The 22,084-nt window shown below is 41.4% G+C and overlaps 1 protein-coding gene across 7 annotated transcripts in view; it reads right to left on the bottom strand.

Moving 5' to 3' along the window:
• Positions 1-22,084, bottom strand: part of tmcc1a (transmembrane and coiled-coil domain family 1a) — a 44,377-nt gene that overhangs the window by 11,762 nt on the left and 10,531 nt on the right. For 4 of the 7 annotated variants that reach the window (XM_069140371.1, XM_069140375.1, XM_069140372.1 and 1 more), the window contains exon 4: positions 21,148-22,081. In XM_069140371.1, coding sequence (XP_068996472.1) covers positions 21,148-21,807 — 660 coding nt within the window. In that variant the 5' untranslated portion in view covers positions 21,808-22,081. Of the gene's footprint in view, positions 1-1,074; positions 1,793-18,669; positions 18,975-19,234; positions 19,269-21,147; positions 22,082-22,084 lie in introns of those variants that run through there. The other 3 variants (XM_069140377.1, XM_069140374.1, XM_069140376.1) reach the window with 3 other exon arrangements.

Raw genomic sequence — 22,084 nt, 5'->3', positions numbered from 1 at the left:
TTCTATATCAAAAGCAATCATTGAACTTCACACTCCTGATTAGTTGATCTGATCTTTAACACTGTCATATAGGGATCTGGAAGTGAACATGGTAGCCTTGGCAACAAGATTATAGTATTGAGTGATCCTGAGGTCTTTTATTAAAACAGATTCAATGTATCAGTTTGTGCTTGACAGTGTGTAGTCGGGGTGGTAGAGTATGCATGACGTAGGCATGCAGTAAACTGCGTTTGGGTCCACAGAGGATGTAGCTGCACTTATTGTTCATTTATCATTATTTGGTTATTGAAAACGTTAGTGCATGTGACAAAATTCCTGACATAACCCCAAACCTATTTTCTGCTACCGCTTGTCATTTTCTCATGGTTTCAGTTCCCACCCAGTGATGCCAAATTAAGTAGTGCTGAAATTGACACAAAAGACATGTTTTTAATGAAAATCCGCTTTCTGTTTTAATGGAATCCAATGTGGCAACAATGAACCCCATTCACCAGATATGGAAAATTACATAACTCCTTGTGATGCTGGACAAGGGGCAGTTTACTCAACACATGCACTCATGAATTAGCAAACAACACACACAGACAAGTTGCACTAACAACCGTGTACAACAGGAAGGCACTACACACATAGCCAGTCCTTGCAAGTGCATTCCCTTAAGGAAAACAAAGGGGGTGAGAAAAGCATGTTCACATGCAAAAGGAGGAAACATACATCAGCAACTGAGAGTGCAGTTCTGGTAGAAATAAGTGGGGGTGGGGGGGTGGGGGGGAGAACAGAGGCTTTTCAACCATCAAAACAAGACTCTTAAGATAAAATCCTTTAAGGCCAAAGATATTTTGTGGCTTTAAAGTTTCTGAAACCCATTTTATGGTTTCAACACTATTTAGTTACAAAACAGTTCTCCCAACGTACATTTTAACAGATCAGCAGCTATATGAGCATTATATCACGCACTGGATTAAGGCCACACTCTTCAATATGCCATCCTTAAGAAAGGGAATAGAGCAAGTCAAATCCTTAAAACAGAAGCTCACATGAACACACACACTCTATATACAGGTGGAGACTCACGGTGGTGGGGGTAGGAAGAGGAGAGGTATCAGCAGTTATCAGGTTAAGGATGACCTCCATGGCGGGGAGATGAATGCCTGCAGCTTGGGCTGGAATTTCGTTTGGTCTGCCTATCTGTTTGTGTGTCTCTCGGGAGACAACCACAGCGAGGACCAAGGAGAGAAGCACGGCCCCGGCAGAGCCCTCATCACTCAGGACAATTGTCCCAAACAAAGTCCACTTGACTCAAAGTCCATTGGACAAAGACTCCACTTGACAACAAGGAAGCAGAGACTCTTAGGAATTACTGTTAGCCTGATTGAATATCCGGAATCCATGGAGCCCTCAGTCCCTGCAGCAACGAACCATGATTATTGATAGCTGTAGAGTCTACAGAGTGTTGCGCTGCTGGTTCACAGAGCAGGCGCTCCTCAAAGCCCATGACCACGCTTCAGTGCCAACGCACGCTTCGCAGAGTCAGAGAACGTATGGAACACACATGCATGCGCTTCGACAAACACGACACCGACAGCGCGCATCGGTGGAGGATGAGGGACTCCTCTGGAGTGGAGTGCCAATCTGACGCCGGTATGGGTGACAGATCAGAGGCAGTTAATCGTATGAAGACTCGGCAGGTTGGATGAAGGCAGGAGTAAAGGAAGAGTTTACTGTGTTCAAAGAGTCCATCAGGCATAAAATCCTCCGAGGGAGAAAAGCGAGGCAGGGACCCGAAGGACGGGTGTGAGGGGAGCGAGGGAGCAGACCGGAAAAAAAGAGCCCACCAGGAGCTGTCACTGAGACGGAGCAAGAGAGGGAGCAAAGGAGAGAGGGGTTGTGAGAAAGCTTCATGAAGGGAGGGGGGACTTTTCTTCTGTTGGAGTTTCTGAGCCAGTTCAGCTCCAGCACAGTGGTTAGCTCAGGCAGGCAGAAAGAAAGGGAGAAAAATCTTCCACTCCCTCCTTTCAATTATCACACAGTTTAATTGTCGTGGCCAATCAGTTTCCTGAGTGATCATGTTGTAGTGAATCACTTTCCAATGCCTGTGTGCACTTACAAACAGTGCTGAGCAATAACGCGTCCTGAACAAGCTAAACTGTGCTTCAATTCGAGTTTTTAAATTTTGTTTTTGTTTTTGTTGTGCTTTATACATGTTGTGTAACATAAATACACAGATGCAAAAGAGTGGACAATTTTGGTTTGAGGTGAAGGGGGAAAATAGCAAGAAAAAAAACCCAGATTACACAGATTACACAGTCATATGATGATTACAAAGCTGTTATTCAAAAGTGTGCATGTGTGCACACATGACCCATGGCCTTTAACTGTGTCACTGCATTACCCTCTGACGAAACAACTCAACACTGCACACTTATAAAAGTCATGGCCATACTGTTAGAAATATTACCAAAGTTGTGTTTGTTGGTTAATTGTAATTGAAATGGTCCCACAAACAGCGTTTTATGAGCTTTAGCATTGTTTGTCGTGGTCAAATCCTGGTGTTTTTGAGACATCACTTCCAAAAACGCACAAACCAATTAGGGAGGAAAATAGCAGGTAGGGGGTATAAGGGTGGAGAGGGTAAGGCAGGACAAGGGCTACCACAGACTTCTGTGCAGAGGCCGACAGGAGGGAGGGGGAGAAGAGAACATGAATACAGGCTTTAATGAGAGAGCGGGAAGGGTTAGGTGGACCGGCAGAGAGAGAGAGAGAGAGAGTAGGACTTAGGGAAAAGGCTGCTTATATAAGAACAAACCCGACTTGCTCAGATGGAACTGTGACGCGTGGGTCTGACCCCAGTACTGAGTGAGAGGGACACATGGCAGAAAATGAGGTTTTAAGTCTAAGTCCAGTCCTTACATAGCAAAAGAAAGCCAGTTATTACAAAGCTGCATATCAATAAGGCTGAATATAATGTCCATTCACTGGCAGCAGTTTCAATTCACACATTTATCGTTTTGACACATCCTTTGATTGCATTGCACCAGCTACTTGTAAATCCATCACTAAGTTTATGTGTAGAGTCCTTCCTAAATTCTAAGTTGCTGCTGCTACTACTACTATTACTACAACTACTTTACTAAATCATGTTATACCACTAAAGAAATATCTCAGCTGGGAATTTTTTTAGAGCTACATCCTATTGAATATTAGCTAGCAAACAATATTAGTAAGCTGACGTTAGTGGCAGCTATGTTAGTTACCCTAGTTCAGGGGTCTCCAAACAACAGCTCGTCAGCCACTGGTGGAGTGTTGTAGGTTTGAGACCCGAGATAATCTATTTTACTCGCTGAACCTGGAAGTTAGATAGGGTACGTTTTGAGTATGAATTGACTAAATTTTAATTTATAGTAATGGGTGAATCTCCACTTGGTAAAAAAAAAATCTATGTTTGAACTGTAGACTTGGTCTGACTTTAAGAACAGCGGAAACAACTGTCTGTAGTCTGCCCTTGCACCATAAGTACAGTAAATGCACAGCATATAGAAACAAATCTTTTTACAGGTGACTTAACTGTCAATCTTCAGTCACTTTAGGGAATCCCAGATCAAAACTTCTGACAAACTAACAGGTTCCTCTCAGACATGAATGAATTGTATACATTCTCCACCCGGCTCTCAGTGTCATTCAGCCTGAGGCCAAAGCTTCCTGTGGACGTTATGTGGCCCTCAGCCACTCCTGTCTGTCCAGGAATACCCAAGCTTTCAGGGTGACTCAACTTATGTACACATTCTCTGGTAGCATTAAAAACATACCTCAAATAGCAGAGTGGCTCCGCAAAGACAAAATCACAGAGGGGGGTATACTCATGTCCTGACAAGTGACTAATGCTTGAAAAGAAATAGAAAACAGAGGGGGGGGTAGTTTTACCTCATTAGTGCCGCATTAACTGGTCCAAATCAGGGGACAGAAAGAACATCTGTGACTTGCCTTGGTTGGTATTTATATGGGCAGAAACTAATGTTAGCTCCAAGCTAATTGAGAAGGCAACAGAAGGATGATGTAGTTCTACAATGTGTCTCAGAGTTTAAGAAATGAATGGAGTGGCCCAAAAGTACAAACTTCCATGAGGTTCATAGGCATATTTCATAAAATCTTAGATTAACTAAAATTTACAAGATTTATTTATGTTATTTATTTATTTATTTAATTAAGTAAATCAGGTTGTCACATAAAAAGCATTAACATACCCCTCTTAATGGCAACGAAAAAGTATTTGGATAAGTTCTGTCAAAATTAGGGGATAATGTGGTTAATGTGTTGAACTACTATAAACCTGTGCGAACATAAGGGTAATTAAATATTTTTGGTAATGGTTAATTGAAAGCAAAGGGATACAAAGGACATAAGCGTTGTGTGTTTGACAAGAAAGCCTCTCTGTTCATCAGATCAGCAAGAAACTCAATCTTCCAACCTCCACAGTTGAGTGTATTGTCAATACAATCATAAATAAAAGACTTTTGACTGGCAAGAGAAAGTGCAAAGGCACACCAGAAAGACCGGCATAAGTTTGGACCACATAATTGTCAATAAAATCAAGAGAAAAAAAAGAGACACAGCAGCAAGGATCACTTCATATAAACTCGGTTCACAGACCATTGGATCAGGAAGTATCAACATCCAGGGAGAGTGATAGAGCAGAAACTATCCATAAACTCAGAGAGACAGCTTGGATAAAATTTGGAAACGCACATGCACTAAAAGACGACAGCTTTTGAAGATGTGTGTTGTATTCAGATGGCCCCAAATTCAACCTGCATGAAGACGAATCCCAACCAAGCTGCACTAAAGGTACACTAAAGCACCCCAAAAAAATAAATACATTAATGCTTTAAAGGCGTTTAAATGTACCTGTATATATATATACAGTGCATCCGGAAAGTATTCACAACGCTTCACTTTTTACACATTTTGTTATGTTACAGCCTTATTCCAAAATGGATTAAATTCATTTTTTTCCTCAAAATTGTACACGCAATATCCCATAATGACAAAGTGAAAATAGTTTGTTTAAAATTTTTGCAAATCTATTAAAAATAAAGAACGAAAATATAACACGTACATAAGTATTCACAGCCTTTGCTCAATACTTTGTTGAAGCACCTTTGGCAGAAATTACAGCCTCAAGTCTTTTTGAGTATGATGCTATAAGCTTGGCACACCTATTCTTGGGCAGTTTCTCCCATTCTTCTTTGCAGGACCTCTCAAGCTCCATCAGGTTGGATGGGGAGCGTCAGTGCACAGCCATTTTCAGATCTCTCCAGAGATGTTCAATCGGGTTCAAGTCTGGGCTCTGCCTGGGCCTCTCAAAGACATTCACAGAGTTGTCCCGAAGCCATTCCTTTGTTATCTTGGCTGTGTGCTTCGGGTCGTTGTCCTGTTGGAAGATGAACCTTCGCCCCAGTCTGAGGTCCAGAGCGCTCTGGAGAAGGTTTTCATCAAGGATGTCTCTGTACATTGCTGCATTCATCTTTCCCTCCATCCTGACTAGTCTCCCAGTTCCTGCCGCTGAAAAACATCCCCACAGTATGATGCTGCCACCACCATGCTTCACCGTAGAGATGGTATTGGCCAGGTGATGAGCGGTGCCTGGTTTCCTCCAAACATGACACTTGGCATTCAGGCCAAAGAGCATCATCAGACCAGAGAATTTAGTTTATCATGGTCTGACAGTCCTTCAGGTGCCTTTTGGTCAACTCCAGGTGGGCTGTCATGTGCCTTTTACTGAGGAGTGGCTTCCGTCTGGCCACTCTACCATACAGGCCTGCTTGGTGGAGTGCTGCAGAGATGGTTGTCCTTCTGGAAGGTTCTTCTCTCTTCACAGAGCAACGCTGGAGCTCTGTCAGAGTGACCATCGGGTTCCTGGTCACCTCCCTGACTAAGGCCCTTCTCCCCCGATCGCTCAGTTTGGCCGGGCGGCCGACTCTAGGAAGAGTCCTGGTGGTTCCAAACTTCTTCCATTTACGGATGATGGAGGCCACTGTGCTCATTGGGACCTTCAATGCTGCAGACATTTTTCTGTACCCTTCCCCAGATCTGTGCCTCGATACGATCCTGTCTCGGAGGTCTACAGACAATTCTTTGGACTTCATGGCTTGGTTTGTGCTCTGACATGCACTGTCAACTGTGGGACCTTATATATATGGTGTGTGTCTTTCCAAATCATGTCCAATCAACTGAATTTACCACAGGTGGACTCCAATCAAGTTGTAGAAACATCTCAAGGATGATCAGTGGAAACAGGATGCACCTGAGCTCAATTTTGAGTGTAATGGCAAAGGCTGTGAATACTTATGTACATGTGATTTTTTTCATTTTTGATTTTTAATAGATTTGCAAAAATTTCTAAAAAATGTATTTCACGTTGTCATTATGGGGTATTGTGTGTAGAATTTTGAGGGAAAAAATGAATTTAATCCATTTTGGAATAAGGCTGTAATATAACAAAATGTGGAAAAAGTGAAGCGCTGTGAATACTTTCCGGATGCACTGTACTTTGGCCTTCATTCAGTATGTGTAGATCAATGAATATGCAAATAGACCCCACCTTTATCTCCACCCACCCTCTGACGCTAACCTGCAAAATGAGCTGACAGCTCAATCATATGGAATGCTCCACCTGGCAAGTTGATGGGGTTGGCTACTAATGAGATGCCTGTCTGAATTCATGTTTTTCAGACGGCCAAACTGTCACTGCCGTTTTGACAGAAATGCTCAGCCATAGCATTGATTAATTATTTCACTCATGTCCTCTAACATGTTAAAAACAAAAAAAGGGAATGTTAAAAAGGTTAAAGACTTTATTTTAACTGAAGGGGTTCTATAAAGACAAACTCAGCCAAAAAAAAATATTCAAGTGATAGAAGTGGATCTTTCAGCAAAATATGACCCAAAGCATATCAGACACATGTTGAAAGAATATTTTGTCCAGGAGAAAATCAAAGTAAAAAATGGTCTTTCCAGAGTTCTGACCTAAATCCCACAAACCACTGAAGGGATTCAGTTTTTAGAAAAAAAAAAAAATGTCAGCTCATCGATGCTTTAGTGGATGAATAGAAAGCATTGCTGGCTTAAACACAGAGGAATCTTTCACCACAACTATTACAGAAATGGTTGACTTTGTGCCCAGATGTCAAGCAGTTCTGCAAGCTAAAAGGATGGCAAAATAAATAGTAGTTTTTGTCTTGTCTTTTTCTAGAATATTTTACTTATAAGTGTGCTCGTGTCTTTCTTTAAAATAAAAGCATCTCTTTTTCTAATTTTTTTTTTATCACAGACAATGAAATTCATGAATTTTTAGCTGTGTCTTAAGTGTCCAAATACTTTTTGAGGCCACTGTACCATTCAGCCTGATGGGCCATGATAATCACATAAAATAAATGTAATTTTCAACTCAAGTATGACATCTCAGGCAGAGTTATTAATATGCAATAAACATATTGATTATATATCACGTTTCCATGTATCACTTCCCACTGAACAACACAATAAAGACACTAGAAGAGTTGTACAGTAAAGTTTCCATGCACAAGTTACCTTAGCACTTACACTACAACAAGCTGTTTGTGCTTGTACATGAAAATATTAAGAATATCTGTGCAAACATGGTCAATAAAAAAAAAAACTCTGGTGAGATGCTTCTGTGGCATCGTATTTAATAAGCTTGAGACAGATGTGCCTTGCAAACAAAACAATGACCCAATGTCATGAATACATCACATTACAATACATTCTTTCTCTCTCACACAATTGCACTTTACGCATGTGTTAAAGGGACAGGACCTGCTGAACTGGTGATGTATGTAGCCAATCCACAGCAGGCATGCAATAATCATGCAAAAAGTTACAGTGACAGCCTTAAAGTCTTATCATCATATCATTTTTAACTACTATATTTTAAGGCCAGATTAGCTCCACAATTACTGTCCCCCTTTTAAAGCTCTCTGTATTGTGCTTTTGTATCCAAAAAACCCAAACAAACAAAATAACCATAAGATGTTTTCTACCGAGGTATGTCTTCAAAAGACTTTTCTGGTGTGATAACAGGAATACTGTACGTTTTGAATGGACTGATAAGCTCAAACACACAGGCATAGAGAACAACTTGTGGGGAGATGTTTCCTCAGTCGGTGGACAAAGGCTTAATAATACATAATACTCATTGTCATTCTGAGGACAGAGCCTGGCGCTAAACTCCAGCCAGGCTGGTGGTACACAGCCAAGAGGTCCTGGAAGACTCCAGAAGAGACTGGGAAGAGGCTGGTTCTGATGTAACCAGACTGGGGTTGGAGAGAAGATGAATTGAGTGATAAACAGAGCACCATACAGCGAGTGAGAGTAAAACTGAAAACTATCAACTCGCTATTACAACTGGGACAACTGGTTAAAATGGTTTTGATTTTTCTTCCTTAAAGTTATGCATCTAATTGTAGAAAGTAAAAAAATTGTTTTACTGTGCCAACACCACAGTCCCCTCTATGTGACTGTAAACTGTGACTGGTTGTACTGTGAAATGGTTTGGGGGTGTGCGAGGTTATGTAAAGGCAGAAGAGCGAGAGCTTTGTCTGCAGGGACTGATGGTAATTCAAGCCTAAAAGAGGAGACAACCATGACTTAGGGCATAGGCCTTTTTAAACAATACCTTCCCCATAAAGAGAAGTTCCCCTTCCAACTCTGCCTGTCCAGTCCTCCCTGGTCTATGCTTCAGTGTTATCAATGGCCCTATTAGCAGTTACATAAACCACTGGGCATTGTATACACAGAAGCCATTATGACAGGCGAGGTCAGAGAGTGTGAAGCATCTTAATAGCCAACTCCATCACTGGCATCTACAAGATTGAGACAGGAAGGAAAACAATCAAATGACAACAACAACCCAAACAGCCAAGTGTTTTCATGCCCTGTATGGAAAAGATAATTGTGAACAGCATCACTCCAATGTCAGAAAAGTCATAATGTCTGTACCATTGTTTTAAGTGTTATATGAGGGTTTATCAAAATCCCAATAAACATTGTCTCACTTATCACGGGTGGTATATCGCTATATGGTCAGATTTATCCTGGTATCTGACTTGGAAATTGTTCTGCATAACTTTGATGTTGGAACTACTTGTTTCTAAAGAAATACTCAGTGGAACAATTATACAGCTGATCAGTGTTAACAGCAGGTTACAGGTCATGAAAATGCACAAATATACAATATAAGGTTTTTGCTGAGGTACAGTTTCATGTTTGAGAATTTAACAGTGAATCTTGCACATCTATCTTCTTATTAAAAGTGTAGGGGGGAGGGGGACTGGAAAGCTACATATACAGGGCATGCTAATTAACCTGTAGTAGACCTGATAAATTGGCTTGGCTGTTATGTTGGCTAGTACGAGCTTATTATAGTATTATCTGTTATCTGTCTCTAAGTCATAAGTAATAAGAAATTGCAGCACAGAAATGCCAAACATTGGTATGGGTTTGGGTTTGAGGTCATTTAGAGGTCATTTGTGTCCCATTACACGCCACAGTCATCATCTATACATATATATTTATCCGATTTTTAAAAGCCTCAACCATTGCTATATTTAAAAAAAAAAAAAAAAACAGTATAGTCTATAACCTCCACCATGTTAATAGTACCTGTTTTTCCATTAAATGTATATGTTAATGTGCAGGTAATGCAGAATAACATGGGTGAGACAAACTGTGCTTGCACAGCAAAACAGTGCGAGTACGTGCAAGAACACGTGTGTACATGAAGGGAAACAGAGTGGGTATGCAGAGAGACACAATGTTGGCCTATTGGTGGTGGTGGGTTTTTGTTGGGGCTGCTTCTGTTTATATTCAGCCCATCCTGGTTATGCAACATGGAACCAGAAAGGGAATTGGCCCAAAATGCAGAGTTGGTCTGGGCTGGATGCTGCACAATACTCAGAGGTACCGTGGGTCAGTATGGAAGCCCAAACACACTGCCAGCCTATTCATAAGCAGGAAGATGAAGAATGTAGAACAAACAGTCCCAGCTTTTTTGGCTCTGGAAGATTATTTAGACTGGCCTCTTCTCACTTTTCTCGCACACACCACACATTGTGACCCTGTGTTAACCTTACAACACACATTGCAACAAAATTATTGGATGGTCTGGACCCGGAGTACTGTTTCAGAATTGTTGCTGTGTGAATCAGGCCAATCGGAAGCAGTACATTTCATAACTGGAGGACACATAATGAGGAGTGTCATTTAGCTAGTAGGACGTTCTCATCATTCTCAGACAGCTATTATCTAATCAAACTTTAAGAGGGTCTTCCATCATTGTTAGTTTTAAGATGATCTAACAAAGCAATGGTGGTTATCTCATCTCTCTCTGATGCCATTTTCCCAAACTATGAATGCAGTCATATTGTAATTTCTATCAAATTTGTGGAACTCAGGAAATGCACTATTTAAGTCATTAGGGTTGAAAGGTATAGCCTTTACACAGAACAGACATTTCACTTGCCACAGTAGGAAAAAAAATAGGTGTAATCAATTACTTCACTTTATCCCCAGTTCCATTTAGGTGCCTCAGTTGCCACCACCACCTTCCAATATCAGAGTCCTAACTTGTACATGTAACTGGAACGCAACCATAGGGAATTATATTAGCTACACCTGTGTTTTGTTCTGCTTTCACTACTACTTCACTCTACCTCTCTTTCTGCAGTCTCCTTAAAGTTAGATGCATTATATATCACAACAAACTAATTCAACTAGAAAATGAAAACCAATTACAACATTGATCCACCGGGTGGCGCTAAAGCCTAAACTATGCTACACTGTGCCTCATCCCCTGTATGTACAATTGACTGTTGTACTGTCTAGGCCCCCGTTTTTATTGCATTCTTCCGTTATCATTTCCATTATCACTGACAGGCACAAGCAGCTCTTTATGTAAAATAATTCAGATCTGATGAGGCTGTCTAATCAAGGCACACAGGCATACTTGTTGGCTAATACTATGAACAGGGAGAAAGGAATATGTTAAGGAGATAAAAAAGCAAAAAATTACAAGACTGATGTCTACATAGGGTGTAACTTTTATTGCATAAAATATCAAGACAGGAGATTATAGAAGAGATTAAGAAAAATGGGCGTCATGAGTTGATAAAGTCAGATAATGAAAGATGTGTGCCTTTATTAGTGTGCAGAACAGCCTATTTGTGATCCAGTGAAATTTCCAATGGGCCATCTCCAAATAACTGTATTATTTTCCTTCAAAAAAATATTTGACTGTTGTTTCAGTGACATTGCAAAAATGTTCCTGCAGGGAGGAGAGACTTTCTGAGAGGTGGACAATGAGAAAATGAAAAGATTCCTAGGATTCCTCCCAGCTGACACACGTTAGAATCGAGGGAATGGTTCTGGTTATTAGTGGAGAGAAAATGTGATGATATTTCCCAAGAGGTTGTGACCAAATTTGAATTGTGTGTGCAAGTGTGTTCTAAGTGGGTCAGTGGAGCAGAGCTGAGCTCAGCGATCTATAGTCTCATCCATAATTCATCAGAGCAACACAAATGATATAGACCGAGCAGGGAGTGGCAGGGATGCAGCACATGGCCTCTCTGAGTCCGTCTGTTTCTTTTCTCTGCTCTCCCTCTCTCAGAATGTACAATTTCCCTTTGAAAACAATTTACTGGTCACTCGGAGTAAGACGAGAAAAAACAAACACATTGCTTTATCAGAATGGTGCATGATAGTTTATTATGGCTACACAAGTCGAGGTGGTCATTTTCAGACCAAATACTGACAGTTGGCTTAGTGAAGGTAGACAGTGTGGCCACTAAAAAATTTTTATTTAGCCGGAGCACAGTGTCTGAGGAACAGACATGTAGGTTAAGGTTGACCACAACGTCCTCAGTGACTGACTGACCAAGTATGTGGCAATCTTAGAACGGCTGAGAAAACAAAAAAGACACACATGCATGCCCACACTAGTGTCACACATACACACACACACACACACAAGCCCAAAGAGGAAGGACCAGCTGCAGGCCAGAAATAAATACACAAAGGATGACCCATAGTGACTCACTGCTGACATGTACACATATATGCACACAACCTCAAGCAAAGACGCCCAGAAAAAAAATTATTAATGGAAAACGTTATTTCCTGCAAAATCCCTCAGCTGGTATTGTAATTTAGAAAAAAATGGTATATGAATTGCATTTATAAAGACAATCTATTTCTCTGGGGGTGTAATAATCGTCTAAGTAACAGAAAAAAATGTTTTTGCTCAAGATATGTATTAATACATTCAAATGCCCTTGAACTTGATAAGCACTGGTTCAGTCATCTGTCTATAAATAGCAGCAGAGAAACAAGCAGAGAGCCGCAGCAGACTCCTTCCTCATCCAGACCCAGATTAGAAACCTATAAAAGTGTCTGAGACAGAAAAATGACCGTAACCGCACAGCTTCATCTTCTTCTGCCTTTCCCCATTATTCTTTTCGTTCCGCTAATCACCTCCCACGGTCTCACATACACACACCTAGAATTATCTCGCAAACACTCCTCCGCTCCTGCTCTGTTTAGAGCTCAGTCCTTCCTTTCACACCATCACATCTGCGTTGATGGTTTTGCAGGAATTTCATGCACAAAATCACTTGTTATGCATCAACTGCGAAGCTGTGTTGTGTGTTTGTATGAGTGTGTGTTTGGTGTTGTGAATGCTAATAGCTGGCAGTACCGGATAAGGGCGTTGGCCTATATGTATAATGACATGAATATTCAACAGCCTAATTAAATGGGCTGGGGCTACACTTCAAAGGGAACACAAACAGTTGGATGGAGAGTTCAACTACACACACACGCACATGATGCGTACACATGCACACGTGCATACAAAAGATGAGCATCTGAATTAACTAGACTCCCCAGATTTTTTACAGTACAATAAACCATTTACAGTATATCTATTTACTTTTGTTTTGTTCATTTTCTTTAAAGTGAAAGACAGAAGTCCCATTGAGGTCTGTTAACTGTCAAACACAAACTCGTCTTTTTACGTCATTTAGAGGACTTCATTTAAATATGCGTCAGAACAGGAAATAGTGGTGTCTCCACAGCAGATCTAGGCGATAAGGTGCCAAACACGCTTCCTGTATAGCTCTGGTATTTGAAATACTTGACAAAAAGGAAAGCTTAATTGCAAGGTTTACAACGAACAGTATTTATCACCAAGTCTGATTATTTGGTGAAGTGCATTGGAGTCTATTTTTAGAAGTCACCTTTTCCCTCCTCTTAGAGGACCAGACAGGCCGACGAGGTGGCTGTGAGATCAGACAGTGAACCTGTGAGCATTGAGCTGGGTAAAGCCGCTTCAGCCCTCTCTGAACATCACCCTGTTACCATGGAGATGGGCAACCAGCTCCACTGTCTGAGCACTGGACACACATGAGAGAAGAAAACCATGAAGAGACCATGAGAGCTAAAGAAAGACAGTCTCTAAGACAAAAAGTAGGACAAGCAGTGGAAAGGTAAAGGGCTTAAAGATAGAAAGAAGATATGCCCTCTACACATGTTTTAAGATATATATAAAATACTCTACTTTGAAGAAGATGTGGTTTTTCCCCCCAAAAAAATCTTGTAATTGTCTTGTAAATATTCTTAAAATTATATATTTTCTTTTTCACTCAATACAAATTCTACAGCCTATAAATATGCAAATATAGACCATTTATTTTCTGAAGTTCAATCGCTGAACAAGATGTCTCATACTTCCCTGTAAAGTCTTTTCTCTGTATGTGCAGTGGAATTTCAGGTTTTCTCATCATACTCGTGTAAGTTTAATTGGACAAAAATTGGCTTCCATTTGTGCTATCACAAATCATGCTCGTAGGCTCCACTCCTTCCTATTTGATTTTTATTAAGAACAGACAAACTTTTCTCCGGCAGATGATTGTGAAAACAGATCAACCTTGTACTTGTTTCATTCAACAAAGTAAGGGGGAAACATTTAACTGTTAAAAAAAAAAAAAATAAGATAAATATAGTTTATATTGAAGGGGAGCTTAAAGTAAGAAAGACTGCTAAAGAAGTAAAGCACATAGATAAAATAAATAGTGTAGCAGATTTAGATGCTTGTTCAGAGAGATGGTATTTATTTCCCCGGTAGAGCACTGAGGCTGTTCTGGTGCCTTGTAATGACCCTTACTTAAATTGACACCCATCTGAACAAACACATCAAATACAAACACAGACACACAATCCATTTGAAACACCGGTAAGGATAGCTGATAACAGAGTTGGATAAGGGACCAGAACAGGACATCCATTATATTAATTTCAGTCAATACTGGTGTTTGCTTTGGTGATCGATGACTGTTGGCCTGCCACACAGACTCCCACAATATAGAATTCAAAGCAACTACTGTTGGTTTAGTGGACTCACTGCTCGTAGGAGAAAAGAGGGCAAAGGAATATCTACACTTGTCAAGAAAAAGACGAGGAAAAAAAAAAAAAGTAGTAGTAGAGAGTAGTTTGTTTGTATGAGATGAGAGAGTGAAGATGAGTAAGAAAAGACAGCAATGAAAAATGACTAAGTTCTTTTTCCTAAAGACAAATGATAAGCTACAGATCTGTGACTGTAACACTGCTGTTAGGTCTCAGTTAATGTCACCAACTCTGAACCACAGTGAGTCATGATGGTGCACTGAAAGTAGCACACACACACACACACACACACACACACACACACACACACACACACACACACACCATGCCCGAAAAAACATTTGCTATGGGCTGGTAGTTAGCAAACACACTGGGATGACATCACCTCCAGTGTGGACTGAGAGCACATGCTTCATCATCCCCACAGCTCTCTTTCCTCTCTCTTTGCTGAAAGTCAATTGAAACTCAGTTGTTTGATTTTACACGGGTTTGACTGTGTGTTTCTGTGACTCTGTGTTTCTGTGACTAGAGGGCATCTGCTGTGGTTTGATGAGACTTGATAGTTATCATATGCATCTGCAGTCCTGATTGCATCGAAGTGAATGTGACAGAGAAACACCTCATGCTTGTCATTTGCAGATTTTTTAAAAAGCTCAATGTCACTAAAATAATTCCAAGACGAGCTGTGGTGTCCTGCTGCAAAGGTCACAAATGCTTTCATCAACACACAGCCTGAGGAGGCAAGAGATGATGATAGCGCATTGATGAGGATGGTAAACTAGCAGGGACAGAACGGGCCTTTTTTTTTTTTTTTTAAATTATGAAACATTTTTGATAACTGGTAATGAGGACAGATTTTAAAATTACAAATATTAGCTTGTTCAGCTTTACGCTTTTTCTATATTTTATACAATTGTGCTTTATCTTAGAATGAACCCTTCACATTTAGAGCGGGTCCTTCTCTACAGAACATTTCACAATTGAAATTAGTTTATTTAATCCTTCCTACATTTTCTTGTAGGACATTTTAAAGTTTTTTTTTTTTTTTAATTTTTTAAAGGAGACATAAGAAATATCATTTTTACTCTCTTTTTTCAACTTTTGTGGAAGCAACAACACTCATGGGTTGTTATGTTGTATACAGTTTGCTGGTGATTCCCTACAAAGTCAGACTTCAGTGCCATGAAACTATCAAGAGGCACTGAAGGAGCAACCTCAGTGTAAACACAACCACAATGGCTGCTCTGTAGTGGCCTGCTAGATATCCTGATATGATCAGGGCATCTATGTTTATATTAAATAGACATTATATCATTGTTTCATATTCTATTATAGTCATCATTCACCTGTAGCTGTGCCTCAGGATTCCAGTAGAACAGTATCTCTACATAGCATTGTGATAGTGGGGATCATGGCATGAAGACCAGAAAGTGTCTGATTGTTATCGTAAGCAAAGAGGGGCTTTCTTAGCATCAAATCATGGATTGTTTCAAAGGGGGCAGCGCATGGCACTCTAAAATGCTTTGTGGAAACAGGATCAGTTGTATTCACAGTAATATCAGCCAGACCAAAAAGTGACCACACTGTCAGAAGATCAATACATCAAGCTTCGCTCACTGAGAAAGAAGAAAAACTTCATCACAGACACAGATTTACAAAATAAAGAAAACAAGTCTCCAGTCAACGAGAGTCCTTTCAAAAGAAGGCTGTCAAGTAGAGAATGAGTAAAGGTCTCTAAACCACTTCTCAGGAAGGGAAACAAGGCCAAAGACAAACCACCATTTCACAGTGGATGACTGGAAAAGAAAAGTGATATTTCCTGATGAATCTGAGGGAAGAGAATGATACTGCAGTGTATCAAACCCACAGGGAAACATGGTGGTGGGAATATTCTAGTCTGGGGGTGTTTTTCAGCCTTGGAGTTGGACACAGAATCAACTACACCCAGACCATGAAGAAGGAGCCCTTCATTCTTCAAACACACGTGCTCCACCAATCTGGTTTGCATCATTGTGGATAAGGATTCATACTGCAGCAGGATAATACCCCAAACACACCTCAAGGCTTTGCAATAACTACTTGAAAATCAAAGAAGAACATTGAAGGCTGAATTTAATGGACTTCCTTCCACGGTTACATCACATTAACCCCACTGAACATTTATGGGGCCACATGATGCCCGAGAAAGCCAAGCCTTACTGACCTAACAAGAAGCTCTTTGGATCATTGTCAGATCATGCTTCAATAACATGGGTTATATGTTTTTTATAAAATTGTGAAGTCTATGCAGCTTGTGTGCTGCTTTTTTTTTTTTTTTTTTTTAAAGCAATAGGGAAGCAAATACTAAGATATTCACAAATTCTCGGACACGTTCCAGATTTAACTTTCAATTTAAATTGTTAAAATGATATTACCATCTGTAATGAAAGCTTTTGTATTATATTAAAAGCAAATGCAAAACAGAACTAACTCAGTTTATAGATAAAATGTGGTTCAAAAGTCTAGCTTGTTTTTTTTTCATTCAATGTAATCAGTTATTTTGAAGAAGTTCTAATAAAACAAAGGTTACTGAACTGGATTTGTTCAACATTGAAATTTGACACTATATTTAGCTGTATAAGCTATTGAGCTCAAATTAGATAAAATATTAAAGGACTTACAAAATAATTCCTTTAAAAATGCAGACATTTCATATCAAACCATATTTGAGTGTTTTCTGTTTTAAATGTGAAAAAAAACTGTTTAGCTTTGAGGTATTTTATTTTGAGCTTGGTAGAAATTCTGCAGGAAAACATGGCATGTTGTCATTGCTATGGAAACCAAAATACAGTGATAGACAATAGAACACAAAGGATGAGCAGGAAGACAGGTGGGCATGTGGAGAGATGGCTTGAGGGAAAGAGAAGAGGTCACCTACCCAACCCCCTTCCTTTCCAATATTTCAAAACATTTTACTACTGGAGGGGAAAAGGCTCGTGAAAATTTGCAGACAGGCCCTGGAGGAGGTTATGATCTCAAACAAACAGTGCATCAGTCTCTCAGACATAAAAATCTTGTTGTGAGAAAAGTAGCCTGAAGGCTTGGCTTGTGTTTCATCTCAACTCAGTAGCTCATATACCAGCAGAGCCTGCTACCCTGTAACTCACCATCTCTTGTCCTAAACAAGTCAGAATTCCCATTCCGGACACTAAACATTTTACACATCTCACCTCTTCACATCCTCTATCTCATTTTATTCTCATTTCATCTCTCCATCCCTCTAAAAAGAGAGAAAAGGCTAGATCAGACTATATCACTCTTTCTGTGTGGTTCTGGCCTTCCTGTCTGAAACTGCCCATCTGTCTGCCCAGTGTGTTTATGGATGTACATGTTGATGCCTACAGGCTTATGAACAACCAGCACCCTCGCATTGAGGTAAAAGTGGGTGTAGTCAGTCAATCAATTAATCAGCAGCTAATTATAATTAATCACACAGGCTGAGCATCAGCTGCAGAACAGCAGGCTCCAAACAGAACTAATGCTGAATTTCAACACAAGCTTTCCACGCTTTTTAACAGCACTACCACCAGGGGATAGATATATCAAACCCATGGACAATTGCAAAGCATCGTCAAGCAGGCTGTTATTGTAAGCGAGTCATAAATGCTCCCTAATCAGCAATAATCAAACATCATGTTTAACATCCCTTGGTGACGGCTCCAATCGACCTTATACACAGTCACTTTTATTGTTAAAGCATGAGTTACTGTTTAACACGGGCTGAGATAAAGTGCAAACACAGACCGCCTACTTACTGTATTGATCATACTTTCACTCAAAAGAAAAGTCTCTGCTTTCAAAAGAAAAAACAACTGCTGGTCTCCAAGAAACGTGCAAACAATGTTTTTTTTTTAGTTTTGAACCCGCCGGAATTTGCACTTTTTCTACACATGCTAACAGCGTACATTTTTACCATTTTGACTACGGTTCTGATCAAACGTACCCAAAGTTCTGATCAAAACGCCAAAACACCAACTCTTAGGACAGAAACAAAGAAGAGAGGTGGGAAAAATAAATGCAAGATCTTCACACAAGCATTATAAAGATAAGAAAAGACTTTGCTGGCAGCAAAAAGCAGTGAATGGAGCTGCAGCATGGAGATGAGAAGACACAGATATGGTTTTAATCACTAAACAAGCCTGTGTGTTCAAAGCTTACCTTGGAGTACTGTCTACGAAGACTGAAGCGCTGCACCATCCTGACTGACTGAGTGACGGACCCACAGCTGGATCCCCTTGTTCTACTCCTCTGTGCTGATACCCCTCCAAAGTGCACACTGCCTCACATAGTACCCTCCACACACACACACGCACGCACGCACACACGCACACGCACGCACACGCACACACACACACACACACACACACACACACACACACACACACATACACTGAAGGCACACACACTACCCTCCTCTCCAAACATCCATGTGCACACACATTTCTAGTCCACACTTTCGTCTACTGTGCAAACACAAGTGAGGAGAGAGAGGGGAAAAAAGAGGGAGATGAAAAAGGGAAGGTAGAGCACGGAGAGATGAAGACAGCTCAGCTGTGTTGCCCTCTACTCATATTCACAGTGATCCCCTGAGCTTTTTCTTTCTGTCACAGATACAGTTACTCACACAAGATGCACAAACCACATGGCTGTCAATGCACAAATGATTTTTACAACACACCACGCACAGTATTTGGAACAAAGAAACAAAAAAAGGAGGTCTTACATTTACACATGCACACACCCCTCCACATCCTCTTCTGAACACAGAACTGATAACACATTCACACACACAGCTCTCGCTTAGCTCCCACTCATCTAGGACGAGGCAAGGTTGCCTCCTGCTTCCTGTCAGTGAGCCGAAGGGTGGGGTGAGGAGGAGGTGTTGGTAGAGATGGAGAGGAGGAGGGACCAGCTGACTGTCTGTATCAACTCTCTCCAGGGAGAGAGGAGGGGGACGGGGAGGGAAAAGAGAGAGGAACAGAGAGGGGCTAGAGGATCACACAAGAGAGATGTTGGGGGAGGAAGGAAATAAGGACGTAGGGAAGTAAGGAAAGAAAGAAAGAAAGAAAGAAAGAAAGAAAGAAAGAAAGAAAGAAAGAAAGAAAGGATAGCTGATGATCAGTGAAGTGAATTGATCATTCACACTGTACATTTATCATTCCTGATCCACTAATTCAAACAAGCTCTGCAACCCTCAACCTCCACTCACAGCATGATGTCACACATTTCCAAGGTCAACCACGCTGTTACTAAGGCAACCATAGCAGGGCGTAGTTATAGGCAGCTTGCTGCAAGTTTCAGGGTAACCACGGCGACTGCTTGGATAACCTCAATGACATTGCTGTGTTGTTATGCGGAGACAAGGCTGTGATGTTAGCTAGAGATGAATGACAGGTTAAAATCTCTGCCAAGAGCGGGGCAGCAGACCTCAGAAAGGTTGATGGTCATCATTCACAGCAGCAAGACTAATGGAGCACAGATGTCTGGCTCTCAGCCCTGCTCTGTCATCCCAGGTGAGGTCACTCACACACGACTGAAGGATACTTGGTTTCACAGATGAAGAAAGGGGGAGGCTATTTTTAAAATAGCTGACACTTAATGTGGATATCAATGCACACTTGTCCTGATTTACTACCCACCACTGGATTGATAGCATTCCATCTGATACTTCCTTGGCACGACTTATTTTATTAACCCAAACATGAGTGTAGTCTAAAACAAACATGAGGTCACCAATGCAAACACCACCTCCACATGAACCAAGCCCAGTGCTGCTCACAGCAGGTTAGCTGATCTGACAGTGACCTCTGGTGGCAGACAGAACCAACTGATGGTTAAAACTGGGAATTTCTGGTTAAGTTTAAGAAATAACATTGCAAATATAGCATAACTTGGCTTGAGGAAACTTTCAAAATTGACTTTTTCCAGACTGACTCTTGAAGTAGGGATGGGACTGTTGTTTCTCTTTACTTACTGTGGTTGAGGGGTTCTTTGCTGTGTAGACCAACACTACCTCAGCACACCACAATTGATGGACTCAAAGGCATTAAGAAGGCAAGAAAAAAAACATTCCAGGTGACTACCTCATGAGTCTGGTTAAGATTTCTCCAAAGGAGAGCAAAGCCGTCACTACGCTAAACAGTCGGCACAAATTTAGGTATTATTTCATAGTTTTGATGTCTTATAAAAGTAGTAAAAAGGAAAGGTGTCCATAAAGCCACCGACCAAGCAAAGGACTTTTCAACTCTTAAAATACCAGTTACCAGTTTGTTAGAAAAAATATCTCTTAATGGCCAGTATTATCAGGAGAAATGATTATGGAAACCAAAACTTGTAGTTATTCTTATTTAGGCACCTCATTGTTGTTTTGATTAATGCTGTAAAAAAAAAACAAAAAAAAAACATTTTCCTTGAACGATCAGCAGTGGGCAAAACTCAAACGCAAGAATGACAGACAGAAGGCCTTTCCTTGCGATCACAGCTGAAACAGCAGGGAAGTTTACATCAGGAGCAAGGTGAACTTCATCTTTTGATTGACAGTTCATTGACAAAGAACTCCTGACACCAGTAAAAGGGGAAAACAGACACATCCATCAACCTGTGTACTAATAATGATTAATGGCTGCTGTCACTTACCCTGTCCGTCTCCTCGGTAGACTGGTACCCTGATGACAGCACCACATCGCCGCCGGTGTATCCAGGGGCAGGGCTGCTGGGTGTGGTGTCAGTGGTGGAGGAGGAACGTGGGCGGCTGACATGCTGCTGTGGATCGTGGGTGTTGCGGCGGTGTGGGATCTGAGGGCTACCTCTAAGAAGAGGATCGCGGTCTCCGCTGCCAGACCCGGACCCCTTACTGCGCCGGCTCTGCAGGCTGGTCCCACGCCTCATCATGCCTGCAGCAGCTTGGCCCTGGCCAGCTGCAGAAGGAACCACAGGAGCACAGAGGTGGTCAGAGTTTGGACAGCAGCACCCCGAGGCATCCTCGGGGCCGGGGTGCGATGTGCCACCTGCTGACACCACAGAAGAAGATGAGGAGGAAGATGAGGAGGTGATGGTGGAGCGAGAGGCGGAGAGGCGTTTACGCTGCTGCTGGAACAGCTGTTTCAGGCCCTGGCCAAGAACCCCCATGCTCTCCCTGGCATTTTGGCTCATCTTACTGAAGGAAGGGTGCTCTGAGTGGGATGAGCCCCACTTCAACCCTGGGCCTTGTGAACACCGTGCCATTCCTCTAACTCCGGGACATGAGTTGGGGCCCACCCCCTGTGGCTCCCTCTGACTTTCATTCCCCTGCTGCATATAGTCTCGCTGCCCCGTAACGAATAGCAGGGAGGAACTGTCCAATTAAATAGTCTGCTAACCCTTCCCACTCTATCTGTCAGGCATGCAGAGAGTCAGACTAGGTCACCGACAGCGGGAGAGAGGACAAGAAAACAGCAGAGTACAGTAGAGGACAGTGGAAGTGGAGATGGGACTGTCTGATGGAGGGTTGGGTCGGCTCATTGGCGGTGAGAGTGGTGGATCCAAAGAGGGAGCATGCATCTCTGATTCAGGAACAAGTAGCCATGCTGGTCTA

Source organism: Embiotoca jacksoni, unplaced genomic scaffold (assembly GCF_022577435.1).
Source record: "Embiotoca jacksoni isolate LCO1_2020_lvr unplaced genomic scaffold, fEmbJac1.0.p SCAF_9, whole genome shotgun sequence".
NCBI lineage: Eukaryota > Metazoa > Chordata > Actinopteri > Embiotocidae > Embiotoca > Embiotoca jacksoni.
This window is presented reverse-complemented; position numbering and strand designations above follow the sequence as displayed.